The following is a 27,781-nucleotide window of genomic DNA, read 5'->3' on the forward strand; positions in this document are numbered from 1 at the left end:
TTCAACAAAACTAGTCATCTGTTTGATTTTGGATGTACCTCGAATATTTATAAACAGAAATTGCAATCTGCTAGACTTTTTTAATATCTGTTAAGTTTAAGTAATTTAATTTTTTTATTCATTAAGACTATAACTTGTCAGATGAATTATAATAAATAATAATGATAATAATAATGATTTAATTGAGAAATCAAATTATTCTACAGTTGATGCAATAAAAGCCAACTTGAACTCAACGTCAAAAAAAATGTAACGCAACATTCAGTCGAAAAAATAGAAACACCAGCAATGCTAGACACCAAGTTTGTTTTTGCAGTACACTATAACGCCATCATAAGTAAAGTAAATAGTATGCTAGGCATTATCAAGCGGTTCAGCCATAATTTTCAAGACCCGTACACTATCAGACTATTGTACATTACATATGTGCGACCTATTGTGGAATAATCTCCCAAGGGGTTTGAAGTTGTTTATTGTTCTAGCTCATTTGCGTTAGCTTGACGGAGCAGTGTTTACAATACATTTTGTTTTTACGAAATAAAAACAAACTTGTCAGAAGGAGTTATCGTTACACCTGAATAACTGGAGTCAGTATGGTTTTACAATTTTCTGGTGGGAGGTTGTTGGGTTGAGATCTTGAGTTTGTTTGTATGATTAAGATTGAGTTAGGACGATTATTAACTATTGCTAATCTAGGATAAATCTGAGCTATAACGCGTAGAATCTGTCCAAAAATAATTCCTTTTATACGCGCTTCGCAACTTGAATTGGACTGCATTTCCTCAGCCATCGTAGAAAGCACGTTGCATGCTCGTTAATCTGTAATCACTCAAATAGGGCCGCGGATTTGCAATGCTATTCTTCGTCAATGACATTATTTAGAATCGTTTAGACTAAGGTGCATTACTATCACATTTCAAGTTTTATACACGCTCACGGCGTCAGTACCTACAATCTACATTGCGAAATCATTGGCATAACAATGTCCAAAGAACAAAGAATTCAAAACTGCCTGGAAAACCTACACTACAAATAATACTTAGCACGTAAGAAAATAAAGAAGACAAAAAATATTTAAATTTAACGAAAGGACTCAACTGTGGCAACTATCGGGGGATAACCCTCATCAATTCCGTATAAAAAGACCGTTGACTAGGATCGTTGCAGAAAGCCTTTGTAGATGAAAATCTGTCCGGTTTTGGAACAACTGAGAAGATGTGCATTTTGAAAGAGATAGAACTCGAGGAGGCCTCTACGATCCGTTAAAATGAAGTACATAGTGGCTGGCAGAGAACCTGGCAATCCTACGGGCGTTGGTAATGAATGGGGATACTTTCGAAGTGTTTGGTAAATTTATTTATCTTGGCACTCTCGTAGTGAGTGATAACGAGGTGAGCCGCTAGGTGATTAGACGGATTGCGGCAGCGAAAAAGGCAGCAGCCTACAAATCCGCACGAAATTTGCGCTCTATTTGACGCTGATCCTTCCGGTGGCGCTCTATGGACATGACTCATGGACGTTAGGGTGCCAATCACTTGTATGGGAACAAAGTGACCAGAAAATTTAAAAAAACCTACACAACTCACTTACTCGAAGTTTGACCTTTTTAAAATCCGAAAAATCACCCAAGTTTCTTTCGTATTCCAGGTTATACCAGATTTCGACGTTTCATTTGTTTTAAGCTATCTGGCATCAAAAAAAACATATTTCCAGCAGTGGAGTTGTTTAAGTATGAATTTTATTTTATTATTTTTGCAGTGACGTTATTTTTTTATATTATTATTTTAAGGTCGTCATATAGGCCTATGACTGCAGCTATTTACAGATGACCAACAATATATTTTGAAACATAATAATTATCGAATTAAATAACTCCACAATTAGTCTGGAGGAGATGAGTAAGTCGAAATGAACTGCCGGTAATACACATGCGAGTTGTGGAACCCGTCATTATCATATAAGTTAGAAAGTGATGCACAATTATGAGCTTCTCTTTAAAAACAAAAATAAGAGCTTGTGAAGAATTATCCCAGGAAAAAGATTGAACAGCTTGGTAAGTCCTGATCCAGCTGTTTTCAAAAGTGTTTTTAATAAATAAAAATTAAAATTTTTATCAAGTCTGTTTCTAGTTGCTAGTTTGGAAAACCTTGACAAAAAGTTTGAATTTATTCCTTTGTGTTTATTAATCTTTTTTTGGAGTTTTATATACCTTAAATTGAAAATTGAAGAACGTTTCCATTCGATTTTTTATGAATACGCATACAGTACAATGCAGGTAAGATAAATTTAAAAAAAACACTGATGATTTATATATTTGTTACTGTTTACTTTCAGTTTCCACTTCGGAAGAACGAAACAATGTTTTTGGAGCGGTTCACTTTTGTGGTGAATCACAATGTTCTGATTCGTCGGTGATCCCTCTCTACTTCGTCATGTCCTAATGTGGTAACGATTTTCACCGTTTCCGGTTTCAGCCGTTCTTTGTGTGAAACACACAGAGGCACAGACACACCATGTGCCGCGTCTGGTTCGTTATCCAGCCGAAATCGTTGCATTCCACCGTACTGGCGAAGAAAACTCCTTAAACAAGCCAAAGGGCGTCACCGTTGGCACAACAATCTGTCCACGGGCTCATGCACAGTCAGTTTTCGGGACTCGCGCAAGTTCACGCTACATAGTGAAATTAAATTCCCATATTGTTCAAACAACACTACACTGAGAAAAAAGTACATGGTTTTCATTTTTCAATATGACACTAAAATTGGAAGATTTTAAAGTATGAGGTCCGAAAGGTAAAAATAAGCATTCGCTAGCTAAAAACACAATTTTAGTCAGTTTTTCAGTTTCATCCATACCAAAGAAAACCCTTGGTTTTACTACGAATTCGGATTTCGAGAACAAGCTTCCTGTAGAGACAGGTCCTTTTCAGCCTCGCTTTATTATGCCGGCAGGGCTGCTCGCCTCTATCTACCTGATGAAAACTTTTTGAATGAACAACCGGTCTTTTGGCGGTCTCCGAGACTATTGTTCATCTATGAGCCCTTCTCGCGCTGCTATCGGAAAATTCTTGCTGTTGTTAGTTTGTCCGCCGTAAGTCACCGTAGAAGACGGTCTGCTTCTGTGTATACACTCAAGAGAAGGAGAAACTGCTTCTGTGTGAGAAAAGTAATTGCTGGGAAACTATCAGGGATCCATCTACTAGATTGCCTAGGAATGATGGTTGCTGAACGGGAGGGCGAACAAGAGTGACGGGTTTCTTCTTCTTTCACGTTTTTGGCGCTTATGTGAGCTTACGACTGGCTTAAAAGCATTTTAAAGTGTATTCCGTAAGTTGTTTGAGGTTGAATGTTCAAAAATGTTTTCCTTGCACGATGCTAGGATTTTTTTTACATATCGTACTGTTCGCATGGCAAGAATAATATAACTAATTTATGTTGCATTAGAAAATATTTTTCGGCCTATATTTTTTGTTTGATTACTTCACCGTACACGCAAAAATTCGAGCCTGAATAATTGTTGTGTTGTTTCAATTTACATATATTTAGATTTGATTTAGCAAAAATATTATGCGAAAGGCGTTAAGCAATTGTTGTTTATCGAATACAGCAATTTAGCTCGAAGCAGGTTGAACAATTTTTCCAGGTCTTGCATCATTACATTACATGTAAGCACTAGTAAATATTTCATTACTTCAGAGTTTTTTGTCGGTCAAAACATGTGCATGCACCATAAATATGATTATATGTTAACATAAAAGATGAGTCATCGATAAGTCACATTCGTTATCAAAAAGTTGCGCTAATTTCGCACAATTGTTGATGCAGTTTCGCATCATCCGAGTTTTGCGTGTACAAGGGGGTACTGTTTATTCCCATATTATAGGTTAATATTAAAAAAAGAAATGAGCCCAAATTCGTTTTCTGGGATTTTAATGTTCATAAAATCATAAACCGTCCTATCCGCAATAATTGTGTTGCAATTTATGTTGCTTTGCTTGCTAATGTTAAACCCATGAAATGCATCAACTTACCTTCCACGATGCCGGTGTAGACCCGCGACAGGTCAAAATCTACCGGTCCCTCGGTGTTCTCGATCTGCACGTCCCGGACGTAGATCGAGCTGGGATCCTCACGCAGCACCAGCCGGAAGTCCCTACGGAGACACAGAAATGAAATACGACATGAATTATCATTGAATGGAAAGCACACGAAACTAACGCTGATTAAGAGCAACTGTAACATGTTACATCAATTTGAGGACTAATACGCCGCCTGGATCATATCCGGAGAGCTCTTTTATAAGCCTTTCAGCTAACTCGTCACAAAGTTCAATTAATCCCGGCAATTTAAATTGCAAAGTTTTCCTATAAATCTTCCGCTCATCAACATGGCCCCAGCCGGCTTTCGTGAAGTTGCTTTAATTGCAAAGTACTACACCACATAATCCATCACAACGAGCGCCAACGCACACAGGGGGCGAAACTTTTTAATCATCACTATTAATTCACTCTGCTGTGCATCGGTCCATGAGACTTCGTAGCCATTACGCACAGAATATGTGGGACTGAGGGACCCTCAGGAATAACATGAGTACTTTGTTCATTGCAACGATGAAAGTCAGTAGGTACATACAACTAGCAAAAGGGCGCCGAACTATGCTATTAGTTATATGTATCTAACAGTTAGCAGTTTCCCGTAGATAGCGTTCATTTCTGCCAATCAATTTTGCAGGAATTGAAAAACAACTTATGCACCTGAGTGAGAGGGCTCATTCACTGCGATGAAGTAAGGGAGTTTTATAAAGTAACATACATTGAATACTGTTCAAGAATAAAACAACCCATCGAGATCTGATTTTACAGTATATATTTTACAAGTAGCTGATGAATACCATCAAACAAGTTATTTTTCGAACTATCAAGCTCTGCATGCAGTGGGACGCACACATAATTAAATTTATTTATAAAAGTTCATTGGAAAAGAAAACTAATCTTGAGTCCATTTATCCAAAAAAGAGAAAATTGTTTGTTTATAAACACACTGAATAATCCTGGAAATAAATTATTACTATCGATTGGAAATGTTTTGAAATACTAGAAAAATGAGGAAAATTTAACGAGTCAAATGAAAAAATCGAAATATGATTGTCGTTTGTAAAGTATATACTTTTATCAATATTTTGTTGAGTATAGTGAGCTAGAACAGAAACATGGATTATATACAGCGTACCAATCACATGCGCGGCAAAACCTGATACTCGAAAACTTATCTTTCAAAAAGTGTATTAGGGGTGTTCACAAACTAATTAGTTAGAAACAATACTTCAAAGATTCAACCTAATTGACGAAATTATTCTTTAGTTATTGTATATACCGGAAAGAAAATAAATAAAAAGTTGTTTCACGGTAAGATTGGTTAGTTTTCATAAGTTTTTTCAGCACTTATGACAAGTATTACGTGAATTTCGATTACGACTTCCTCAACAAAAGAAATTGGTAAATTGGCTATAACTATCGGAACAAAATTAATTTTTACAGTAGATCAGTATATGTGTCTACTTCGGCTAAGTTTTGAGATGGACTTCAGTGAAACTCTGGACATTTCTGATTGACGATCCCAATGAGAAATTGTACAGTCATTTTCCGGTACATTTTTAATTTTTTCCAGTTTCTTATTAATTTATTCTCGTCCTTTGTCCACCTCTGCACTTCCACGAGTATTCAACGGGACGTTAACTAACAGGTGACAAAAAGTACACGATAAACAATTTTGAAAGCGAAAATCTTCCGGTCCGGTTATGTATAATGTCTTGCAAACCTCAAACCAGCCAGAGTAGACAGAAAAAGGCTTTTTCCTTCTCGTCTAAATCATGGTTAAAACCAAGTGGTTTGGCTATCAATCAAGACGTATACCAGAACGAATATTCACACATTTATTTGTTCGTAATAAATGTATCTTCATGAGAAATAAATCAGTTTGTTAATTCACCTCTTTCTGACAGCAATAGAAAAAAATTCCAAATTTTCGGTTGTCACCCGTTATTTGGAAAACACGTCTTTATTTTAATTCTTCTCGATGATTAAATTTCCCAAAATTTTTAAAACCTTTGTTTCCAACTTGTATAACAAAAAAAATACTTTAAGTAAGTTCAACGCGCAACTTATCAATCTCCCTATTCTACATTCATTGCATTACTAAGCAGGGATACCAGATGTGTAGTTTTGTCTGCAAAACGCAGAATTTTAGATTCCGTGTGCAGATTTTTATTGATTCGCGGATATTTGCAGTTTTTCCATAGTTTCTGTAGATTTTTGTCAAAGTCTCCTTATATTTGCACAAACTTTCTCAAAATGTGTGCAGATTTTGCAAACTTTTGCTAGCGCTAGCGCAATACTTTTGAACCACGGATTTTTTTTAGATTGCAAGCAGATTTATCAAGTTTTTCGAGCAGTTTTTTTTTTAAACTCGAGCAGACATGTTTCAAAAACATCCAGCATTTCTGTTACTAAGTCTGCACCTCATTCTGACACCACTGCATATAGCTTTCTGTTGTGTTTTTGGAACTCGCGTTATGTTTTCCTAGTGAAATAAACAAGTTGCATAAACGAGTTCACAAGTGCATTTCGTGTACAAAAGAAGAATGTAGGATTAAGTGAAGTACGCCACACAAATTGTAACTGTATGTTTTGCATAGTGTAGCAGAATAGAAGTGATCGCACAAGTAGACTGACATTTGTCCAATAAACAAATTCTACAACGGTTAAAAATCGCATGCAATTTTTGTTGCATATAATCTTAAACCGCGTACAAGATATGTTGCATATGATCTCACTACTCAAGCAGTGTTGTGATTTTGGGTGGGAGAGTTCGACTGTAGATGGTATCAAGAATTGGGATTTCGGCTTAGCAGTCATGACTGCTAAGCCGAAATCCCAATTCTTGTTGTGATTTTGTTTACTAGATAATCATATTGTTTCATATTACATATTTAATCAACTTATTATTTGCCTGATGAAAGTTAATACAACGATCTTAACTAAGATGATCAACAGTAATAACATTTTCCAACGGTACTAACTTTCTTTCGACTATCACAGTTACTGTAAATTTGGAAAGAAGTAAATCCAGAACTATATTCTCCACCGAAGGGAAAAAAGACAGCTTTGCACAGGCACCATTCGAGCCCTCACGGCCCTCGTTAGACTCTGGAAATCGAAACAACAATGCCGATAAAATAAAATTTATTGTGAACCTCTATCACGCAAAATAAGCTAGCGGCGTCCTTTGTAGAAGGTTGACCCGCGAAAATCTAGACGCAGCTCTAATTCAAGAACCTTTGTCCAACTATAATAGAGTTCAAGAAATTTCTACGCCAATTAGTAAGCTTCTTTACCAGCTGCTTCTAGCAGTAAAATTTTTACCCGATATAATTTTCATCAGTAGGGGTGTCGTGGCAATACAAGTGGAGGTACCAACAACCCGAGAGACGACGGTGATATCGCTTCTGCCTATTTCCCAGGAGATAACGTTGAGTTTCCTCTCAAACAAGTTGTTGCGGACGTTCAACACTACAAACTAAAAACTGAGCAGCTCATAATAAAGTTCTGTCCATTCAGAATCCGGAATAATAAAATAATCTGTATCTCGGTAACGGATTGACGTACGAAGAAGGGTAATACATCAAAACGAAGGTAATTAACTGTACTTTAAGTAAAAAAATATCACCACAAATCATTTCTCTTCGTTTCGAATGAAAATTCACACTTTCTTCTTTGTTTGTCCCATCAAACGCTGCACACCTCCGGAATCAACTTCCTTTCCAGACAACCAATTTACGCGTATAATGCAAACAGTCATCGCATTGTACGTGCATTTATACGTGATAGTTACATCGCACAAGATGCTGCTAATGTTGCTTATACGCGCAAAAGTGGAGGCGATATGCGTGCATTTCCAAAATATCAAAAAACTTTTACGATGAAAAAAGTTCATATATGCGACTTTAACTGTTAAAGCTTGATAACTTATACGAGCTGTTCCATTATTTAATGCCACTCTACAACTTCATATTTGCGATTTGAAACGAAACTATAAGCGATACATGAATATACACTACGGGTTCTTTTATTACTTTATGCGACTTCACAAGTCAACATTAGCAAATTATTTAAGTTATTTATGCGATGTTCGCTATGCATTCCTTCGTGTGTGTGTGTGTGTGTGTGTGTGTGTGTGTGTGTGTGTGTGTGTGTTTACAATTCATCTCTCACTGATCGGCAGTGCTTTTATGGAAAAAACCTATCTGCATCCATTTCTATTTGAACTGATTTATATTTTGATTTTTAATACATTACATGATATATAGGTGCAAATATTTTTAGCCCTGGAGATGAAAGGTGACAGCTCTCATGTTCATCCAACGACCCATTTCAAGAATGCCTGGTAATACACGTACATTCCAAGGTCGCCTCCATAAACACTAAGCCCCGCATGAATACGTTGTTATACCTATTGGATATAACATTGTATTCACACTTCCATACTAATTTGCATTAGTGGCGCGTATTTAATAGTACTTGATTATATGAACTCCTCTAATATATTTTAGAACGATCTTACCAACTTCTCCTTCTTCCTTCCTTCTGTTATGCATCTTAGCATCTCGTTGAATATGAAATAAAAATTTATTTCGTTTTTAGTGTCTGCCAAACGAATCTGCCAAACTTTGCCATGGATGTTAGTTCGTTTACCCGCCAGCGAACGGCGGTGGCGCTGCGAGCGTATCTAATTTCACTTCTTGGTCGATGAGTTTTGTGGCTAGTTTAAGTGATCGTAAAACAAACAGGAAACTTCGAAAATATAACGATACTTATCCTGCCTAGAGCGGACCGTTGATTCTTCTCTTTACTTTTCTAGATAAAAGGGGAACCCGAACCTTGCAGTTTCACTAATTAGTCCATTATTACTCGGCGGAAAACACCCTTTATTACTACAATTTTACGTTGAGACAGACCGCGCACAACACTTAGTTCTGTTCGTTATGCATTCCTTCGTATTTGTTTATTAAAACGTGCGATTAAATCACCTTCAAATAAAAAATATAGCCAACAGAGTAGCAATTATTATGCATTATTTATCCCTTGCTATTCATAATACAAGGAATAGCAAATTACAAATGTCAGTGTTTAATCTTTCCAATTCTTTTCTTTTTTCTTTGGGCACACGCTCTAATATTTAGGTATCCATCCGGACTCGAACCTCGGACTCTTAGATTGTCAAGCATCATTCTTTTCTCTTCTCCGTGGTGTCGCTGTCGGAAATCTCTGAGTTTTGGTAATAACTTTCTAGTTTCATCGTATAAATGACCAAAAGACATCGTAGAGCATGAATCTAATTAGATCTCGTATTGTGAGTTAGTTTGTGAATTTCTGCGGGAACGTTCGTTGTTTACATCTCGGTTGAATTGTCATGTCCGCTCGATGAGCTGTGTCATTTGTTTTAACAAAATTGAGTGATTTTACCGCCTTCAACAACAATTAAAGGCAAGTTTCCAACAAAGATATTATGCTAAGTAGTGCATCATTGATCCGAGTTGTCCGCAGATGTTTTGTGGCTTATTTTTTGAAGAGCAGCAGCGGCGGGAAGTGACTAAATTTATACATATGTGATACGCTGTAATGCGGATAGTTTTCGATTCTCGCGCATATTCGTCAGTGTGTGGATTTACTGCGAGTTTAACCAAGCATTGGAAAAGTTAATTGGTTTTTGAATCCGGGTTTGTTACCTATTTGTCGCAAAGATTCCGCAAAACAACGTTATATGCGATGAAACATTCACATTTGGTCATACAAGCTAATGATCTATCATAATATCTTGTGCGATGTAAGCTGTGCAAACATTAGCGACATCTAGTTATCATAAATTCAGTCGTTTACGGTGTTACAAAATGATGCCTTTTGCGACTAAACATGAGACTTTTGGGTTCCGCGTATATTCATCACTTTGTGGAATTAATAAAAGTTTGAATATACATTATATGAGTTTATCTGTATTGCTGTGTGAGTATGTTACACTCATCGCAAGAAGTTCGCAAAATAACACCATATGCGATTAAACACATACGTTGTTCATACAGCAATACGATACTGATGTGCCATAGAACTTTATACGAGGTAATCCGTCCAATCTTATGCGACTTCTGGTTGTCTGGGTTGGCGCATTTGTTCCAGCCGTTTCATCACTTTTAATGAGCTTCCGATTTAGTATTGCCTGAAAACTATCGATAGGCCGGGAATAGCGGGCAGTTGGGTGGATTTATGGTTTTATCGATGAAATCTACGTTTTCATCGCGGATGACTTTCAGGCTGTAGTGGCAACTCGCCAAATCTAGCCAAAACTTCACGAGACCTTCATGGGCTGTACTGAAAGGTAGTATGCGATTTTCGAGGCATTTTTCCTTGTATAGCTTCGATCCTTGATAGGAAGAGAGTCAACTGTCAACAAGTACTGTAAATAGAACGCAGCTTGCATGCAGAGTAGGTAAGAGGGGAGCCTGAGCATAAGAGAATAAACTCATGTATAAGTCCTTTGACCCGCTTGCCAAGCAGACTCTGTAACCTTGCGGCTACGGCGCACCCATAGCTTAAAGCTTATTCGGATTTTTTTTAAAGTTTAATCGGATTTTTTTTTAGCATAAATCATATTTTCCTGCTATGCGGGGGCCTAGCGTAGTTGGTAACGTCTCCGTCAACCACGTTCGACGCCTGGGTTCGAATCCTAACGCCGACATAGGTGTCGATGGTTGTGGGGTGGCGTGATTCACTCACAACCAACCCAACTGGTCTAGATTCAATCTTAGCCGACACCAAGAGATTTTCTGAGGCGTAAAATCCCTGGGATCACGCCTTACATGGCATGAAAAAGCAAAGCCGTTAGCGCCGGTCTGTTAATCAACGGGTCGCGAGTTAGGGTCCTGGGTGGAGTCGCCTCCCTGGGCGTTGGTGATTGGCACAACAACAGTGGCGGAACTAGACCGACGGAAAATAAGTGAGAATAAAAAATTATTTTTCTGCTGAGTAAATGAAACTTTGCTGTTTCACAATAATATTTTTACTTGAACGGAAAGCTTTGCAATTAACTGCTGTTGTTTTGGTTACGCCGATCAGCGAGTTATGCTATGGCTTGACTACCTTGTGCCCAATTTTGCATAGTCACCTACCTTAGAAAAGTTTCAACTATAGCGGCTGCCCTCATGCAACTATTTCTTTTTTTTAGGTTTCTAACGTGCTTTGAGCTTCTTTGCTATTCCATTGTGCATAATTATTATCATATGAAAAAACAATCCTAGGTTTCAGAGAGGTCGACATGATCAATAATGAAAGCTTTTGGTCCTAAATGTTTGATACTCTAGACGGTAGAGTTTTTTTTACGAAGAAAAAAGGGCAGCACTTACGGTCTACATGAATATTGGGTTTGGCTGCACGCCGACCAGTTATCAAGAGAGTTATTAGTGTTCTGAACACTTTAGATTGGTATAGAATTCGTTTTTGAGTAGAATTCTACCTTCTGTAAGTAGTAATTGGTATAACTGTTAGTTTTAAAGACTGACTCGCTTGTTAGTAATTTGAAATTTCCCATTGTCTCTGCTTAAATGGGTTTTATCAAAATCAAGCAATTTTCTAGGTACAGGATAGCGTAAAAATGTATTTACAAAAATCTCTGATTTCTGAAACATCTAGAAACATAATTTCCATGCATTCATCCATGCATCACCTGACCAAATTGTCTGCTCATGTATCCAACAAATTTCAAACAAATAACATAATGCCACTTCATCCGTTTCACCTACGGCCGCCTCTCGTAACCCAAATGAGCGAGCTGCGGAGAACTTTCGGCTAACGTCACCAACTTGCATATTGCATTCAGCTTGGCTCGAATATATGTGCCGTTGCCTTTTCACTACACGCCGGCTCAGGGAAAGCAGAAGTGGGGAGAAGGTACGGGCCAACCGCACATACAAGCAGCGACTGCATAGATTTACTTTGGAAACCACCCCAAACCTATATAGGGATCTGTCGATTTCAATAGAGGGATGCGAGCTTCCCGCAGTTGCTGACCGTTCGTCGCCGGAAACACTGTCTGGCAGAGCATTAGCAAACGAGGGCACTAGGGACTGTATGTACATGTGGTTGCGGTACAAACTAAAAAAGAGATAAAACAATCACAATAGATTTTACACATGTTACCAGTGTCGAACAGCGAATGTCGATTTGCTAAGTCCTCAGTTTCAGGGAGGCGTCTGAGCAAAGCGAATCTATTTAACAGCGGAGCGACGTGACGCGAACTTAAAAAAAAAAAAATAAACTCGAATTAATCCGCTTGGCAGTGTGACTCGGTAATAACTAATATTCAACTATTTCAACTAATATTCATAAGTACGATCGGTAATGATCAGTGATGAGACAAAATCGGTGGCATGATTCTTCTTCACGTTTTAATGCATCTGACGGCAGACACACTTTTTGATTTATACTTAAAGTATTTTCAAATCTTAGGTGACAGTCTACCTGCGGTCCGTCTAAAGTTCAAACGACGGTTCAGATTACCAGTTTGTGGTGAGAATGTTTCGCACATCGATGACGTCTTAAAAGTGCCAACCATCAAACAGAATACTTTTTGATTCTAGCATTTTCCAGTACGATCGCTAATGATCAGTGATGAGATAAAATCGGTGGCATGATTCTTCTTCACGTTTTACGACGCATCTGACGGCAGACACACTTTTTGATTTATACTCAAAGTATTTTCAAATCTTAGGTGACAGTCTACCTGCGGTCCGTCTAAAGTTTAAACGACGATTCAGATTACCAGTTTGTGTTGAGAATGTTTCGCACATCGATGACGTCTTAAAAGTGCCAACCATCAAACAGAATACTCTTTGATTCTAGCATTTTTCACTTTAAACATCTGTAATTGAATACGTAATTCGACTTTTACTTAAAATCTTCTTCACTTCGTACGTAGCTGCGTGCGTAGCTGCGTACCTTGCTCGATTGTGTTGTATGCCGATTTCAAATCGATGATTAGATTATGTTTGGGCTCACTGTACTCGCATCTTTTCTGTATAATCTACTGAACCACAATTGATCTGTGGAAGCGCGAGCACACATGAATTTGGCCTCTTTTATTGGAGTGATATAGAGATCACGTTCAACAGTTTAACAGAGTTGCAGCACTCTTGTTTGTCGCCATTATTGAAAATGGGACATACTATGCCTTTCATTCACTCAAAAGGTACTCGTTATTCTTCTCAAACCTTGGCAATGACCCAGTGCAATGCCTTAGCCAGTGCTCCGCCACCGTATTCAACAGCTCACTAGGAAATTGTTGTTTTTAGCCGGTCAACTTCTCCACCACCTCCTAGAGGTCACAAGCTAAAGTCATGTCGTGTTTTACCACTGCACTAATAATTTTTGCCATGCCGTCTTTGATCTCTACTGCTTCCTTCTATCGATCACCTCACACTTGTCCATGAAGACGATGCGCGTACGTTGAAGATGTTCGATTTGTTACTTTTTTTAATGGTCGAATGATTCTCAGGAGATTTTGTGGAGCGGAAGCTATTTTGAACTACCTTATCAGAATCATTTTCATTGCCTCGCGTCCTTAAGAGGGATTCATGTCACCGATCTTCACGTCCCGTTGCTTGCAGCTATCATACATCTTCACATCATCAACACTTCTCTAACGTTTTCTGGTCCTCTTTCGTGTAGGCAGTTGACATACCTTACTTTACCAAACAGTCCCAAGCCGTGGTGTGGCTTTTGCTGTACGTAAGTGTCATCTGCATTCCACTCGGTCCCTGGCTGCAGTTTGCCAGCTTTGCAGTCTGCGTGAGGTCCGTACGTCATCTTCCACCTGATCGATCTACCTTGCCCGCTGTGCACCTCTCCGTCTTGTTCCTGACGGATTAGTCTCAAGAACCATCTTTACCGGGCTGTCGTCCAACATCCTTACGACATACCCTTACATCTGCAGTTCGTGGTTCACTCGCCTTCTCCGTGTTCTGTTCTCCATCTGCAGTCCACCGAAGATGGTACGCAACACCTCGAAGACTGCAAGAGCGCGTTGGTCCTCCACAAGCATAGTCCATGTCTCATGCCCGTAGAGAACTACCGGTCTGATCAGCGTCATGTAGATGGTTAACTTGGTGCGGCGGTGAATTCTACTCAATCGGATCGTCCTCCGGAGACCATGATATGCACGATTTCCTGCCATAATGCGCCGATGAATTTCTCTGTTGGTGTCGTTGTCCGCAGTTACCAATGAGCCCAGGTACACGAACTCATCGACCATCTCATCACCATCAACTTGAACTCGAGGTGGGAGGTTAGCAATGTCTTCTCGTTAACCCCTTCCTTTCATGTACTTCGTCTTCGATGCATTGATGACCAGTAAAATCCGTTGGGCTTCGGCCTTTAGTCCGATGTACGTGTCCGCCATTTTCATGAAGGTCCGAGCCACAATGGTGATACCGTCGGCGAAGCCAAACAAGTGAACCGACTTCTTCTAATGACACCTTCCAGGGCAACGTTAAACAGTAGGCACGACAGACCATCACGTTGCCTTAAGTCACCTCGGGTTTCAAAGGGACTCGGGAGTGCCCCCGATACTCGAACTACACACATCTCTCGATCCATCGTCGCTTTGACCAACCGCGTTAGTTTGTCCGGAAATTGTTGGTCGTGCATAATTTGCCATAGCTGGTCTCGATCGATTGTGTCGTACGCCGATTTGAAATCGATGAATAAGTGGTGTGTGGGTACGCTGTATTCGCGGCATGTCTGCATAACCTGCCGAACCGCGAATATCTGATCTGTGATGGCGCGGGCACCCATGGAACTCGGTTGGCAGGACCCCACGAACTGCTTCGCAAATGGTGATAGTCGACGGCAGAGTATTTGGGAGAGTACCTAGTAGGCGGCGTTCAGCATAGTGATTGCCCGCTAATTGCAGCACTCCAGCTTGTCGCCCTTTTTATAGATGGGACACACAATACCTTCCATCCACTCCTCCGGTACTCGTTCTTCCTCCTAAATCTTGATAATGACCTAGTGCACGGCTATAACCAGTGTTTCTCCATCGTATTTAAACAGCTCGCTGGAACTTGGTCCACTCCAGCAGCTTCTCCTTTTCCACCTTTTAGAAGATCGGGGGCTGGAATCCTGTTGTCTTCTGCTCGTGCAATAAAATCAGTTGCCATACCGTTCTCGCGCTCTACTACATCGCCGTTCAGATGCTCATCGAAGTACTGCTTCCACCTTTCGATGACCTCACACTCGTCCGTGAGGAGGCCTCATGTGAGGCTCTCGATGCTGCCGCTATTACAGAGTAGAGAATTCTCCATTCAAGCTATTTCTCGTTCTTTCTCGCTTTTTTTTCTTGCTCGCATTCGCTCTCGAGCTAATATGCACACTCTCCCTTCTACTCTCCTCGTGTGTACTCGTGTGTACCTACTCCTAACTCGCGAGAACGCCCAGTCGAAGACAATTGTTTCAAGGTGCTTTGCGATGGTTGCAGAGGGACAAAAAATGATAGGGTATCGGACTACTTCGGCAGCGGTTTGCTTCGGCTGGTTTTGCATTAGACTACTGTAAAAAAACTTACCGAAGCAGTCCGATACCCTACACGTTGCCCCACTGTCGGCTGTCGGTGCATGAAGAAAAACCGGGAAGAAAGCATTTTCGTTTTTGAGAACAGTTTTTCAAACAATCCTCCTAGTCGAGCAATTTTAGTCGAGTACTCCTACCCGCAAGCGTGAACTCGCGTTCTTTTTTACAGTCGCTGAGTAGCAAAACAAATGAGTTTGTGTGTGTCGGTCATTTCTATGATTCGGAGCCCTTGTACCTAGTAGCGCTACAGCAGTGCTACCTATGGCGGATCGGATGCTCCTCCAGCCATCTACAAGAGAAGCTGCGCCAAGCTGCTGCACGTATTCCTGTGCAACCCCGACGTCCCGCAGTTCCTAAATATTTGGTTGCGGCGTTCGACTTCGGCGGGTGTTGTACACCGTCGATAGTTTTGAGCGCATGCACACGGCTACTAGGTAGTGGTCCGAAACTATATTCGCACTGCAGTAGGTGCGAACGTAATACCGGAGAAGAACCTGACTTCGATTAGCACGTGGTCGATTTGATTCTCTGTCTGTTGGTCGGGTGATCTCCAGGTGGATTTGGGGCTATCTTTGCGGGGGAAAAAGGTACTTACCACGGGAAGCCGCAAGGTTTACGCACCGATGGCCGTTATCATTAGACACGGCATGCAGGCTATTGGGTCCGATTACCGGTTTGTGCATAGCCTCCCGTCCTACCTTAGTGTTCATGCTCCCAATGACGACTTTCATGTACCTATCGTAGACCTGCGCAAGCTGCGCGTAGAACGCCTCCTTCTCGTCATTGGGTCTTCCTTCATGTGGGCAGTGCACGTAGAAGAACCGACCCTGTATCCTCAAGTTGCGCAGCCTTGCGTTGATCGGTTGTCACCCCATCACGCGTTGGCGCATCTGGCCCAATACTATTAGGCCGGTTCCCAGCAGGTAGTGCCACAATTCTGGTTGAAAGTAGCCGCCCGGTGCCCGCTTTTCCGTGCTCTCTGCCTGTCCAACAAAGTTCCTGCAGCGCTACGACTTCAAAGTTGTGTGGATGTAGCTCATCGTCGATAGTCCTGTCGCATCCTAGAAAGCAGAGCGATTTGGAGTTCCATGTCCCACGTTTCCAATCGTATTCCTTATTTCGTTGCCTAGATCCATGCCGATTGTTCCGATCCGTATTACCTATTACGTTGTTTGTAACATATTGTTTTCCGGAGCGGCTCGATGGGCCTTCCCCAACCCCCTATCTCGCAGGGGACCATCGTGTCAGCTCTGTTTAGAGTCCCACGCTGACATCAGGACGTGGATAAGCCGCTCCTAAAATGAAGATCAGACGCTGTTTTGAGCCGCATTATCTTGGTTAACAGACGCTCGGGTTGACGAAGCATTTTCTCTACCGCCGGAGTATGGTTTACGCAGTTGACATATATGACCTTGATCCTCCACATGCACATCCTCGTGATTGAGAATTTTAACCAACACTATGAACTCGATGGAGGTGCCATGTCCAATAACGTTGCGGTGCGACGACTTCTAAAGATATTACAACTTCATTGAAAATGAACACAAAAACGAAAGTGAAGGTGAAGCAAATAAAGAATATGTAATACGAAACATATTTTTCAATTGATATTAGAATGTTTTTTTTTTCTTATTTTTTTTAGTCAATAATGTTTCCATGGTGTTTTTTCTGGCATGTGAAAATCTTTTAAACATGACATATTTTGTATTCTAAAACTTTGAAAGTAATGTAAATTTTTCCTCACATAATATCGAAAAAGAGAAACTTTACCTCGCATCAAAAATATGATTTTTTTGTAAAAAAAAATATCAGATTAGGTCTTAGCGTACCAAAATATTAAAACCATTTTCTTTAACTTGTAGACATTTTTTTATTTGTTTGGTCAACATTATTCTTTCATTATTATTTCATTATTCTTCATAATTCTTTAATAACACGACCATAAGCAATATACAGTAAATGATTCTAAAGAGTTAACCCACAGCCACCGCCGCTGGCGGTCGTGCACTCAACAGCAGTTATTGTTCATTGATATTACTATTCCGTTCTTTGTGTCGTTTACTATCGGGTCCTATCGTGCGCCTTTAGCTTTTTTCCGTGCGGTGTTTTTTAGTGGTTTGTTTTTTTTTTATTTTTTAGTTTCTACCTACGCATTTCAATAACCGTGCGTGTAGCAATGCATTCAGCTTCGAAAACTAAGCAAATGTGCGTGTGTGTAAATAAACTAGACTAGAATTTTGAACTGCCGAAGCTTATTATTTAACTTGCGAAAAGAGGACATATTTATCAAATTCGTTTGCATTTAGGTAAATCTTTATGTTTTAAACTTTTTCCAGTTTTTCAATTCTTCAGCGAAAGTTGGGCTTTAAGAAGATTTTGGATGGTACGTCTAAAAGCTTAAAGTACATCGACCACACGCTGATCCAGTTGCAAAAATTGGCAAAGTTTCATTGGAAGCCGTGCCGAAGAAGGGGCCTGAAAGTAGTGGAGATGTTGGCGCGGTTCGAGTTTCTTAGCAAACCAAGGACGTACAGGAAGGAAAAGAAAGTTTTGCACCGGAAAGTCTATTCTACTGGGAACGTTGTAAATGGAAAACTTGCGTCACGTTGCTTTTGTTTGGATATTATTAAACAAAAAAAAGTGTGGGACGTCAAAAAGAAAATTATGTAATTTCAAGCATCATTAATTTATTCCCGCGAGTAATGATGTTTAGCATATACGAATAATTCCGTTTTGATATTGTTGATATTGGGTTAATTTGTGTCACTTATGGCTTATTTCTGTCGACAGTGTATTTGTATACGTTTACGTTTCAAGTGCTGCATCAGAATTTTGTTATTTCGTGACAATGTGCAAAAAAACCTAGACAGTGGGAGCCGGGAAGTAAAAATTCACGCTTTACACGTACGCCAGACCAGATTTCAGTAGCATTTTATCGGTATTTTGGAGGTTTCAAACGTTAAATCGGACCCAACGATGGCTGATGGTAAACATAAAGTTTTGGCCGAAAAATTTATGGCAGCCCGCTGGTTCATTCGATTTGGGCGTATGTTTGAGCACAAACTTGCAAAACAGTTCACCCTAGTGTCAACACTCTGAAGTCTGTCAGAAAGCGCAAATGGCAGTCGATGTCGGAGAGCTACGTATTCTAGCTTCCGGCGCCATTCTAAGAGTGTCGTTGATAAATAATAAGGCCACATCGAGTAAATTTCAGGCTTCATTTTGCTTATCTTGATCTTGAAGAAAATACCTCTGTGAGTTTCTCCGGCAAATAAACGCTCTTAATTCGACAGAGTAGTCCAATAAAACTCTTGTAAATAGGTCAGTGAACACCTGAGAGTGGCATTACTGTTCAGTAAACACCTGAGAACGGCATTACTGTTCTCATTGTTCTCGGATGTAACAAACACAGTGTAAAATTGAACGTTTTGCAGAACACGCACTCATGGTGAGGTCTTCTGGGTCGTTTTAGGATGTGGCTTCAATGTATGTAAACTTACGTGCTTTGTTCTTTGGTCAACTTCTTACTAAGTAACTGAGAAGCTGATGAAAATGGCCCCCTCTCAGCTTGAGAGAAAAAAGTAGGAGGTTTTATCCAAGACTACGCACACTGTTAACAAATGCATAGTTTCGATTGTTTCATTACCGAGCTTACTTGCTGAAATCAAGAAACTCTCCGTTGAATAAACTCTGGGGGTCTACTGTATAAGAATAATACGAAACTTTTCACGGTTTCTGCCGTACTGGAGTACAAAATATATGGCTGTGAACGGGAACCTTCACGTGGTTAAAAGAAATCCCATATATATCAACCTCATTCAGCTAAGCAATATCCCAAATCGCCACGATGGCATCATTCCCCTTACTTCTCACGTACTATTGGAGTACTACCGGCTTTTAATTCGCACATAAAAATACGATATCACTGACTGAACAGAATAAGCATGCAGACTATTCAAGAAGTTTCGAAAAAAGAGGAATATTCAATTACTTGTTTAGTTGCCTTGAGAAAAGCAGTCTGCTGTTCAAAATCCTATATACCTTTGTGCTGCCCCAACAGTGGAGAAACAAAGGCACTCTGACAACACATACTGAGCGCTCTACCTGCTCGCCGCAGCTACCTCAACGAAATGAACGATTAATTTTCACAAATTCTCTATTTATAGTAAGTCAGCAAACAGCCGAAAGCAAGCGAAGGGGAAGCGAAATTGTGGTAGATTGAATGTATACAATTTTCAACTTAATTTTAACAAGGTTAGTATTGTGAAGATATGTACAGTAAAGTTTCTACACGATTTTTCACAACGTTCATACAAATAACGCGGTTATTCTACGTCGTTTTTCCAAATAACGCGGTTTTTACAAATTTTTTTTTGAAGGTATGTAAAATCGTGTAAAAAAATATTTTACTGTATTCCACTTATTACAGCAAGGTTTTGGGCAGTGTTTTAGCTGTAGATCCAGATAGTGGTGTTTGAAATCCAGTCAGCGGTAGAGATACTGTAAGCATTTGAAAATGATAACATAATATCTGTTACCGCCACAGTGTGCGACGCGGTCTAACCATTGAGATGTACACATTGTAACGCGCTGTCTGTGCAGCACAAAGCAAGTTGAGTGATTGATTTTCGTACTTCCTCTATTTATGTGAGCCAGCAAGCAGCAGGAAACAAGCGAAGGGGAAGGGAGCTTGTGATTGGTTGAATGTACACAATTTACAAAACAATTTTGACAAGTTTAGTATTGTAAAGATATTTTAATTATTACAGCAAAGTCTTCGGCAAAATTTTAGCTGTCGATTAAGATACTATTGCTTGAAATCCAGTTAGTAATAGAGATACTGTAAGCATTTGAATAGATATTTTGACATATCATCTGTTATCGTTACAGAGCGTGGCACGGTGTGCAGCATGGTCACCAAAACAAAACGAGTGATTGAGTTTTGTACCTTCTCTATTAATAGTGAACTAGCAAACAACAGAAAACAAGCGAAGGGGAAGCGAGCTTGTGATTGGTTGAAAGCTGTAAAACTAAATTGAAATTAATGATTTGCAATTCAATTTTTTACTTTTTACCATCGCAAAGAGTGGTCAGTTACTCACTCTGTGTGAGAAAATGTCTAGTTCTCTCAGGCGTTTGGCAGGTATCGTTTGCATTGAAAAAATGGGTTTACCTTCAAACCCACTGACGAAATCACCCATGCAGCATCAATCATGGTAACCCATGAGTCAGCAGAAAAAAATTTGGCAGCTCTATCAGTCGAACTATAACCATAATCGCGAAGAATGTGAAGCTACTCCGTTCAGAAGTTAGAAAGCGGCATCGGACGCCAGATACGCCTGTTCCGGCATCTACAACATCTTGGCACTATTGGTCAACAATCAGGGCATCGAAAGAAAGCCCGGTTCTGGACGATCGACGGCGCTGAGCGACAAGAAACTTCAAAGGATGCTGAAGAGGAAGACCGAGGGAAAAGTGGTTACATCGCTGCGTGCGCTTGGTCGAAAGGTCGGGTGCAACCGGCCAAAAAGTGAAAAAGCACCTGCTGAATATGGACATGCATGTTAGGAAGTGGTAGTCCCGCCCACTGGCCTCGGAGCTGCAGACAATGACGCAGCGGCAGTGGCTGAATAAGATAGTCAAGTCGATTTGCTCAGCGAATCGCGACGTGGCAGTGGTGATGGACGATGAGACCTATCTCACCCTGGAAGGCAACGACTGGCAGGGCACTTCGTATTTTACTTCCCCCACGAAAGAACTGAGCACCGAGGTGAAGTTTATTTTACTGTTTAAATAAGGCCAATGCCTTACTTAAACTTTAAAACTACTGCTTGCCTCTCACTACTCGAAATGTACTTATATGCAGAATTTGACTTTGTTCCTGGTTTTATTTATTAGTTCATGCTCTCAGATCGAATAATAACAATTCTGTATACAAACTTGCTTTATCCTTTTAACTTGCAGAATGTCGGATTATTTAAAGAAAATGTGTATAAATTTTTTTTAATACCCTTCTAATAAATCGCCGTCGTGTAAGCTTTGTTCGGCTTCAGTCACTGAACACGAAAGCATAACTGAGAAAACTGCCAGCAAAGTTTTCTAGCAGATTAGCTTGGAAAAGTTTTGCATAGTTTAAAATATACCGGGAAAGATGTGGTCAATTGGCTTCTGGCTGAGGTATGAAGCAGGCTTTTGAGTGGAAGGCCGTAAGTATCGGTGTCAAAATTAGTCAACAGAAGATGTAACTTGAATTAGTTGAGTAATGAAAATGTTACAATAACGAAGAACCGCCGGAACGCAGTTGATAACTTAGAGAGAATATTACACACTAGCATGCTATGGCATTTATTTTACCTGTCATGAGCGTGGAAGCTGAGCCGGACCACATTTGCCGGCCCATAGCTGGCCGAACTGTGGTCGTAGTTGACGTTGCGTCTTCGCCGTCGATGGCTCTCGTGATGGCGGTGAGCCACTTCCAGCTGCCGCCGGTCGAATCGGGCTGGCTCCCAGTGTTTGATGAATGGATTTATCGTACGCAGCGAAGCGGTCGAGCTGAAATCTGCAGGGCGAGAAAGAAATATACTTCGATTAGAATGATTAACTGAGATGATCATGCAACTGGGCAGTTTTATATATCGACTCATGTCACCATGGGTATGCCTCAAAAATCACTTCATAACTATCTGACAAAAGACACACTGTCAAGAAAACTAATCATCACTGGATGCTGTGTTCTAAATATGTAATCAAAGAAAGAGTACATTAATCATTTCAATCTCCAATACTCGTTGATTTTATTTATCATGAGCCCGCAGTGATAGCCAAACTGACGGTTGTTCATTTCCAGCACATTTTCCGCAGGGAACAATTTCTCATAACGACTCTCATTTCAGTTCCTCAGCACATCAGTGCTTCATTGTATTCGACCATGGCATGTTTTGCGGCTCTCGCAGAATGAAAAAAAACTGCCTGAAATAGGAAAAAATGGTCGAGAAATTCAGAGTGTATTCATCATAAATCAATTTTTTCTCTCCAAGAGCAGTCCCTTTCTAACTTTGTATGATTTGCTGGAGCATGACGAGCTCGGTTTATATTCATAAGCCTTTCGTCGGATCGATCAAACCAGTTTTTATCGCCAGTGGCCATGTGATAGTCCTGTCTGGGGTGTTCTGTCGTTCCTATGTAGGTTGGCTAGTTCATTCGGCAGAGAGGCTGAAATTCGTAAGCAGTCCGGAAACGACTGGTCCAAAATTCTGCGCTTGCTTTGGATCCCTACTTCTAGTTGATGATATTTCCATCCCAGAAAATGTTTTCAACATCTGTCACGCAGTCGGAAGATGAAGTAGGTACACTATGATGTGAAATCACAAAATGTGATTCGATGGAATCGAAAAGTTTACGTTTTGAGCTCAGTCGTTCGGTGAAAGTTTGAAGCTGTAAATGGCTGAATTCAAATTTTGTTTCAATATAGAACTTTTGCAATTACCAAATATATGATTTTGAGGCACGGATATTTCGACGTACAATGCCTCCTAACCAGTTGGATTGTCAATCGTACGCTAAAGTTTTTGCGAAGCGACATAAAATTCGAATGTTCACTTCGGAAACAGCGGTGATAGACATGGAATGTGGTAGTATTTTCATGAATTATTCATTAGTTTAGTCGTAACTCTTGGAATGTATTTTCAACTAATATGTTTAATTTAAAGTGCATCCATATAACTTATGATTTCTTTTTCATTAGCGCTTACGTAAATGCTGCTTCTAGAACGGTTACCCATAGTTGCTATCCTCGATTAGCTAGAAACATGAGAACCGCATAATGAACGGAAAAAATATGTTTTAGAAGGTGTGTGCACGTTTAAGTGTACATCCTTTGATGCTTGAAAGTTACGAACGATCCTCTATGTTCAAAAGCTTTTAGTTCAGGAAAACCTCATTCATTGGTCCGATACTTGTTGCTTCTTCAGACCGTCAAAACAGCAGGTTTCTATAACCTCACGAAGTCATTTGTAAAACAAAATCATGATTTGATTTTTATTTACGTTTTTCATTATCTATTACATATCATCTTTTGCTTTCTATTTACTAAATTCTTCGGTTTTCGACTGACTATCGATTCTCAAGACTTTCAGTTATAGAGTTGTTCTTTCGACATGTTGACTTTGCCGATTTGAAATGATTGACTTTTAATTGTAAGGTTTTGTCTATCGACCTTCGACTGTTAAATTGTAAACTCAGAATTTTGCTATAGTTTACCAATCCAACGAATCCTGTCAAATGGAAATCGCATAGTCAAAAATTTAAAAGCACAAACAGTGCTTTTTCGACGCGCCAAATTCACGCTATGCTTCCTAACACTTTCAATTTCAATTTTATCACACTTCTTCGAAAAAACTCTAAATCAAGAATAATAGAAAAACGTGTTTTTTGCAAGTTCACAACCACCGATTTTAAATTTGACATCACCATTGGAAAGCTGAGAAAAAATGCTTTAAGATATGTTCAAAACATTAGGTGAGCATTGAGTTTACCCTGTCATTTTAGTCACTGTTCAAAATCGAGCTTCAAACAGTTCCACGCATGAAGCGCGGCCAGTATCAAATCAACGCAATATGATGAGCCTGTTGTGTGTGTCTGTGTGCAGTGTATATTAGGAGCCATCCATATTTCACGTGGACAGATTTTTAGGGATTTTGTTACTCCCCCCTCCCCCACAACTGCTCATATAAATTCCTAAAATTTTGTATGGACCGTGGACATCACACAGACTCCCCTCCCCAAAGTTGTCCACGTGGAATGTAGATGGCCCAATGCCTGTGTGACTGGGTCTGTTCACAAATTACGTGAAGCAGAAAAATCGTTTCTTTGACCCCTTTTCACTCCATTCACATTGTTTATATCTTCACTCCCTCGTTCCTCCTTGAGTGTAACGTAACTTGTGAGCAAGCTTCTCTACGATTTTTTCACTAGAACAAAATTTGGTTCCTCGTACGGAGGACAGTTTTCGCGTGTTTAGTAATTAAACAAATTAATGTTAGATGTTGTTTTTGCTTCTGTTATATACTGTTGTTTTCATCATAAAACTACTATCAACAAACTTAGGTATGGTATACCAAGGTATAGTATGAATCTAGTATATCCCGAGTAATATGGAGAAGATTTGCGTATGCCAGCGTAAATAAAGTAAGAGTAGAATCATCACTTTTTTGATCCCTAGCAAATTCTTATCGACGAAGAGAGTACGTTTGCTACCTAACGACATTCAGCCAATTGATTAAAGGCTATTCAAAAAAAAAAAAAACGGTGCGTGAGTGCACTTACTACCTATGAACTAGGAATACTGACTGTCCACATCATACGTACACCACATGCTCAGCATATTGCGTTGATTTGATATTGGCCGCGCGTCATGCGTTGACTGTTTGAAGCTCGATTTTGAAAAGTGATCAAAATTTTAAGGTAAACTCAATGCTCACCTAATGTTTTGAACATAACTTGAAGCATTTTTTCTCAGCTTTCCAATGGTGATGTCAAATTTAAAATCGGTGGTTGCGAACTTGCTCAAAAACACGTTTTTCTGATAAAATCCAAGATGGCGACGAGATCCAAGATGGCGGCCAATTTATTTCTACTTCAAAAGAAAGCTCTATCATTCTTTTTTAAAACGATGTGTTGGTTGCAGGGGGTTCAATGACAAATTCAAAAGAAATAAATCAATTGCTCAAAAATCAATTTTTGTAAAAACCGTTTAACCGATTTGTGCCCGAGGGGTCCATCAATATGAACTAACCAAAGTGGTTTTCTCATTTTTCCACTATTTTCAATCATCAGATACCAAAATATCGTTTTGTAAAGACCTCGTGTCACCAGTGGAACGGTTTCAGCGAGAATTGCTCCAATGCACTGTGCGACGCCTTCATACTCACTCGCAAGTTATTTTCGGTTGGCGCAAATTTTAATTTATACAAGATTTTTTTTCGGTTCAGTTGTAAGCATGCTAGTCTAATTTCTGTGGTTAAAGGTCAAAAATAAACAAAACGAAATAGAGGAGAGCAGAGTAAAATGATCGCCCTTCGCCGCTGTGCACCTCTCCGTCTCGTTCATGACGGATTGGTATCAAGAACCATCTTCACCGGGTAACCTGCCAATCTTAGCAGTGTGAACGATAGCTGGCTTTTCAAGCAGCTCCTGCAGTTCGTGGTTCATTCGCCTTCTCCACGTTCCGTTGTCCGGCTGTCCACCGAAGGTGGTACGCAACACCTTCCATTCGAAGATCGCAAGACCGCGTTGGTCCTTCACAAGTATAGTCCATGTCTCACGGCCATAGAGGACTACCGGTCTGATCAGTGACCTGTTCATCAACTTGGTCACCTTGGTGCGGCAGTGATTTCTACTCGATTGGAGTGTCCTTTGAAGACCAAATTTTGCGCGACTTCCTGCCATAATGCACCCATGAATTACTCTGCTGGTATCGACCCAGGTACATGAACTTTCACTCATGTCCTTCGTCTTTGATGCATTGATGACCAGTTCAATCCGTTTGGCTTAGGCCTTTAGTCCGATGCTCGTATCCGCCATCCTCACAAAGGTCCGAGTCACAATGTCTATATCGTCCGCGAAGCCAAACAGGTGAACCGACTTTCAAAATATCGTGCCACTCCCAATATTGCCCACTAGTCCCCGTTCTTCTAATCACACCTTCCAGGGCAATATTACACAGTAGGCACGAGAGACCAACACCATACCCTAAATTTCTTCGATTTTCGAAGGTGTGAGAGAGTACCCCCGATACTCGAGCTATAGACATTACTCGAGCAATCGTCGCTTTGACCAACCGCGTTAGTTTGTCCGGAAATCCTCAATCGAGCATAATTTGCCATAACTAACCTCGATCGATTGTTTTGTTTGCTTATTTAAAGTAGATAAACAAATGGTGTGTGGGCAAGTCGTATTCACGGCATTTCTGCAGGACCTGTCGTATCGCGAATATGTAAACCGTAGTGGCCCGGTAGCTCATGAATGCTGAATGGAATTGCCCCACGAACTTCCGCTCAAAGAATTTGGAAGAGTACGCTGTAGGCGCCACTCAGCGGCGTGATTGCACGGTAGTTGCAGCAATCAAGCACGTCGTACTTTGCACATGGGACACACGGTAGCATTCATCCACTCCTTCGGTACTGCCTTCTCCTCCCAAATCTATTACACATAACACATTGTAGCGTCTTCGCCACCGTGTTTCAACAGCTCGCTGGGGGTTGGTCAGTTCTAGCTGCTTTGTTGTTTAACAGCCGGCCGATCTCCTCTTTAACCTCCTGGGACTTGGGCTGGAATTTTGTCGGCATTCGCACGTGCACCAAGATCTACTGCCAATTTCGTTGTTGTCTTCTGCTACATCGCCGATAAGGTGCTCGTCATAGGACTGTTTCCACCTTTCAATCTCACATTTGTTTGTGAGTTGTGGGTCCTGCACATGTCGGCTTGGCACGTATTTTTGCGGGAACTGTTCAATATTTCGCAACACTTTCGTGTACCATTTACATGGTACAGTACCATCGCACCGCGACCTTGATCTTCTTGCTGGCGCTTCTTCATACGAAAACCGAGTTTTGGCAGTTCCGTGCTCGACGGTAGTGTTTCACGTCGCCTTGGTTCACTAACTATTTACACTCGCCGTCGAACCAGTCGTCCCTCCTGTTCGGAGCCATTATACCCAGTGCCGCTACAGAAGAGCTATGGATGATCGAACGTGCCTCCAGCCATCTTCAAGCGTAGCTGCGCCAAGCTGCTCTTCCGTTGATAGTGCTGCTGCCAGGATGGGCGTGCTCCTGTGCAATTTCTTCGTCCGGTAGTTGCTCGATATTCGGTCGCGGCTTGTGACGCGGCTTGGTAGTGTCACAGCTCTGATAAAAGGTAGTCTCTCGAAGTCCGCTTTTCCATATCTTCTGTCCCGAGCAGCAAAGTTTATGCAGCGCTACCATTTCGAAGCTGCGTTGATTGAATTTATCATATATGATCCTTGTGCCGAGTTTCCAATCGTAGTCCTTATTTCGTCGCCTAGGTCTACGCCGATTGTTCCGATCCGTATTTATTTCTGCGATATTTCCAACT

The 27,781-nt window shown here is 40.5% G+C and overlaps 1 protein-coding gene across 1 annotated transcript in view; it reads right to left on the reverse strand.

The window, feature by feature from the left end:
* Positions 1–27,781, reverse strand: part of LOC129718886 (uncharacterized) — a 380,634-nt gene that overhangs the window by 197,637 nt on the left and 155,216 nt on the right. The window contains exons 3-4 of the mRNA XM_055670083.1: positions 22,025–22,229; positions 4,031–4,152 (exon numbers count right to left, since the gene is read on the reverse strand). Of these exons, the coding sequence (XP_055526058.1) occupies positions 4,031–4,152; positions 22,025–22,229 (327 nt within the window). The remainder of the gene's footprint in view (positions 1–4,030; positions 4,153–22,024; positions 22,230–27,781) is intronic.

Source organism: Wyeomyia smithii, chromosome 1, assembly GCF_029784165.1.
Source record: "Wyeomyia smithii strain HCP4-BCI-WySm-NY-G18 chromosome 1, ASM2978416v1, whole genome shotgun sequence".
Lineage (NCBI taxonomy): Eukaryota > Metazoa > Arthropoda > Insecta > Diptera > Culicidae > Wyeomyia > Wyeomyia smithii.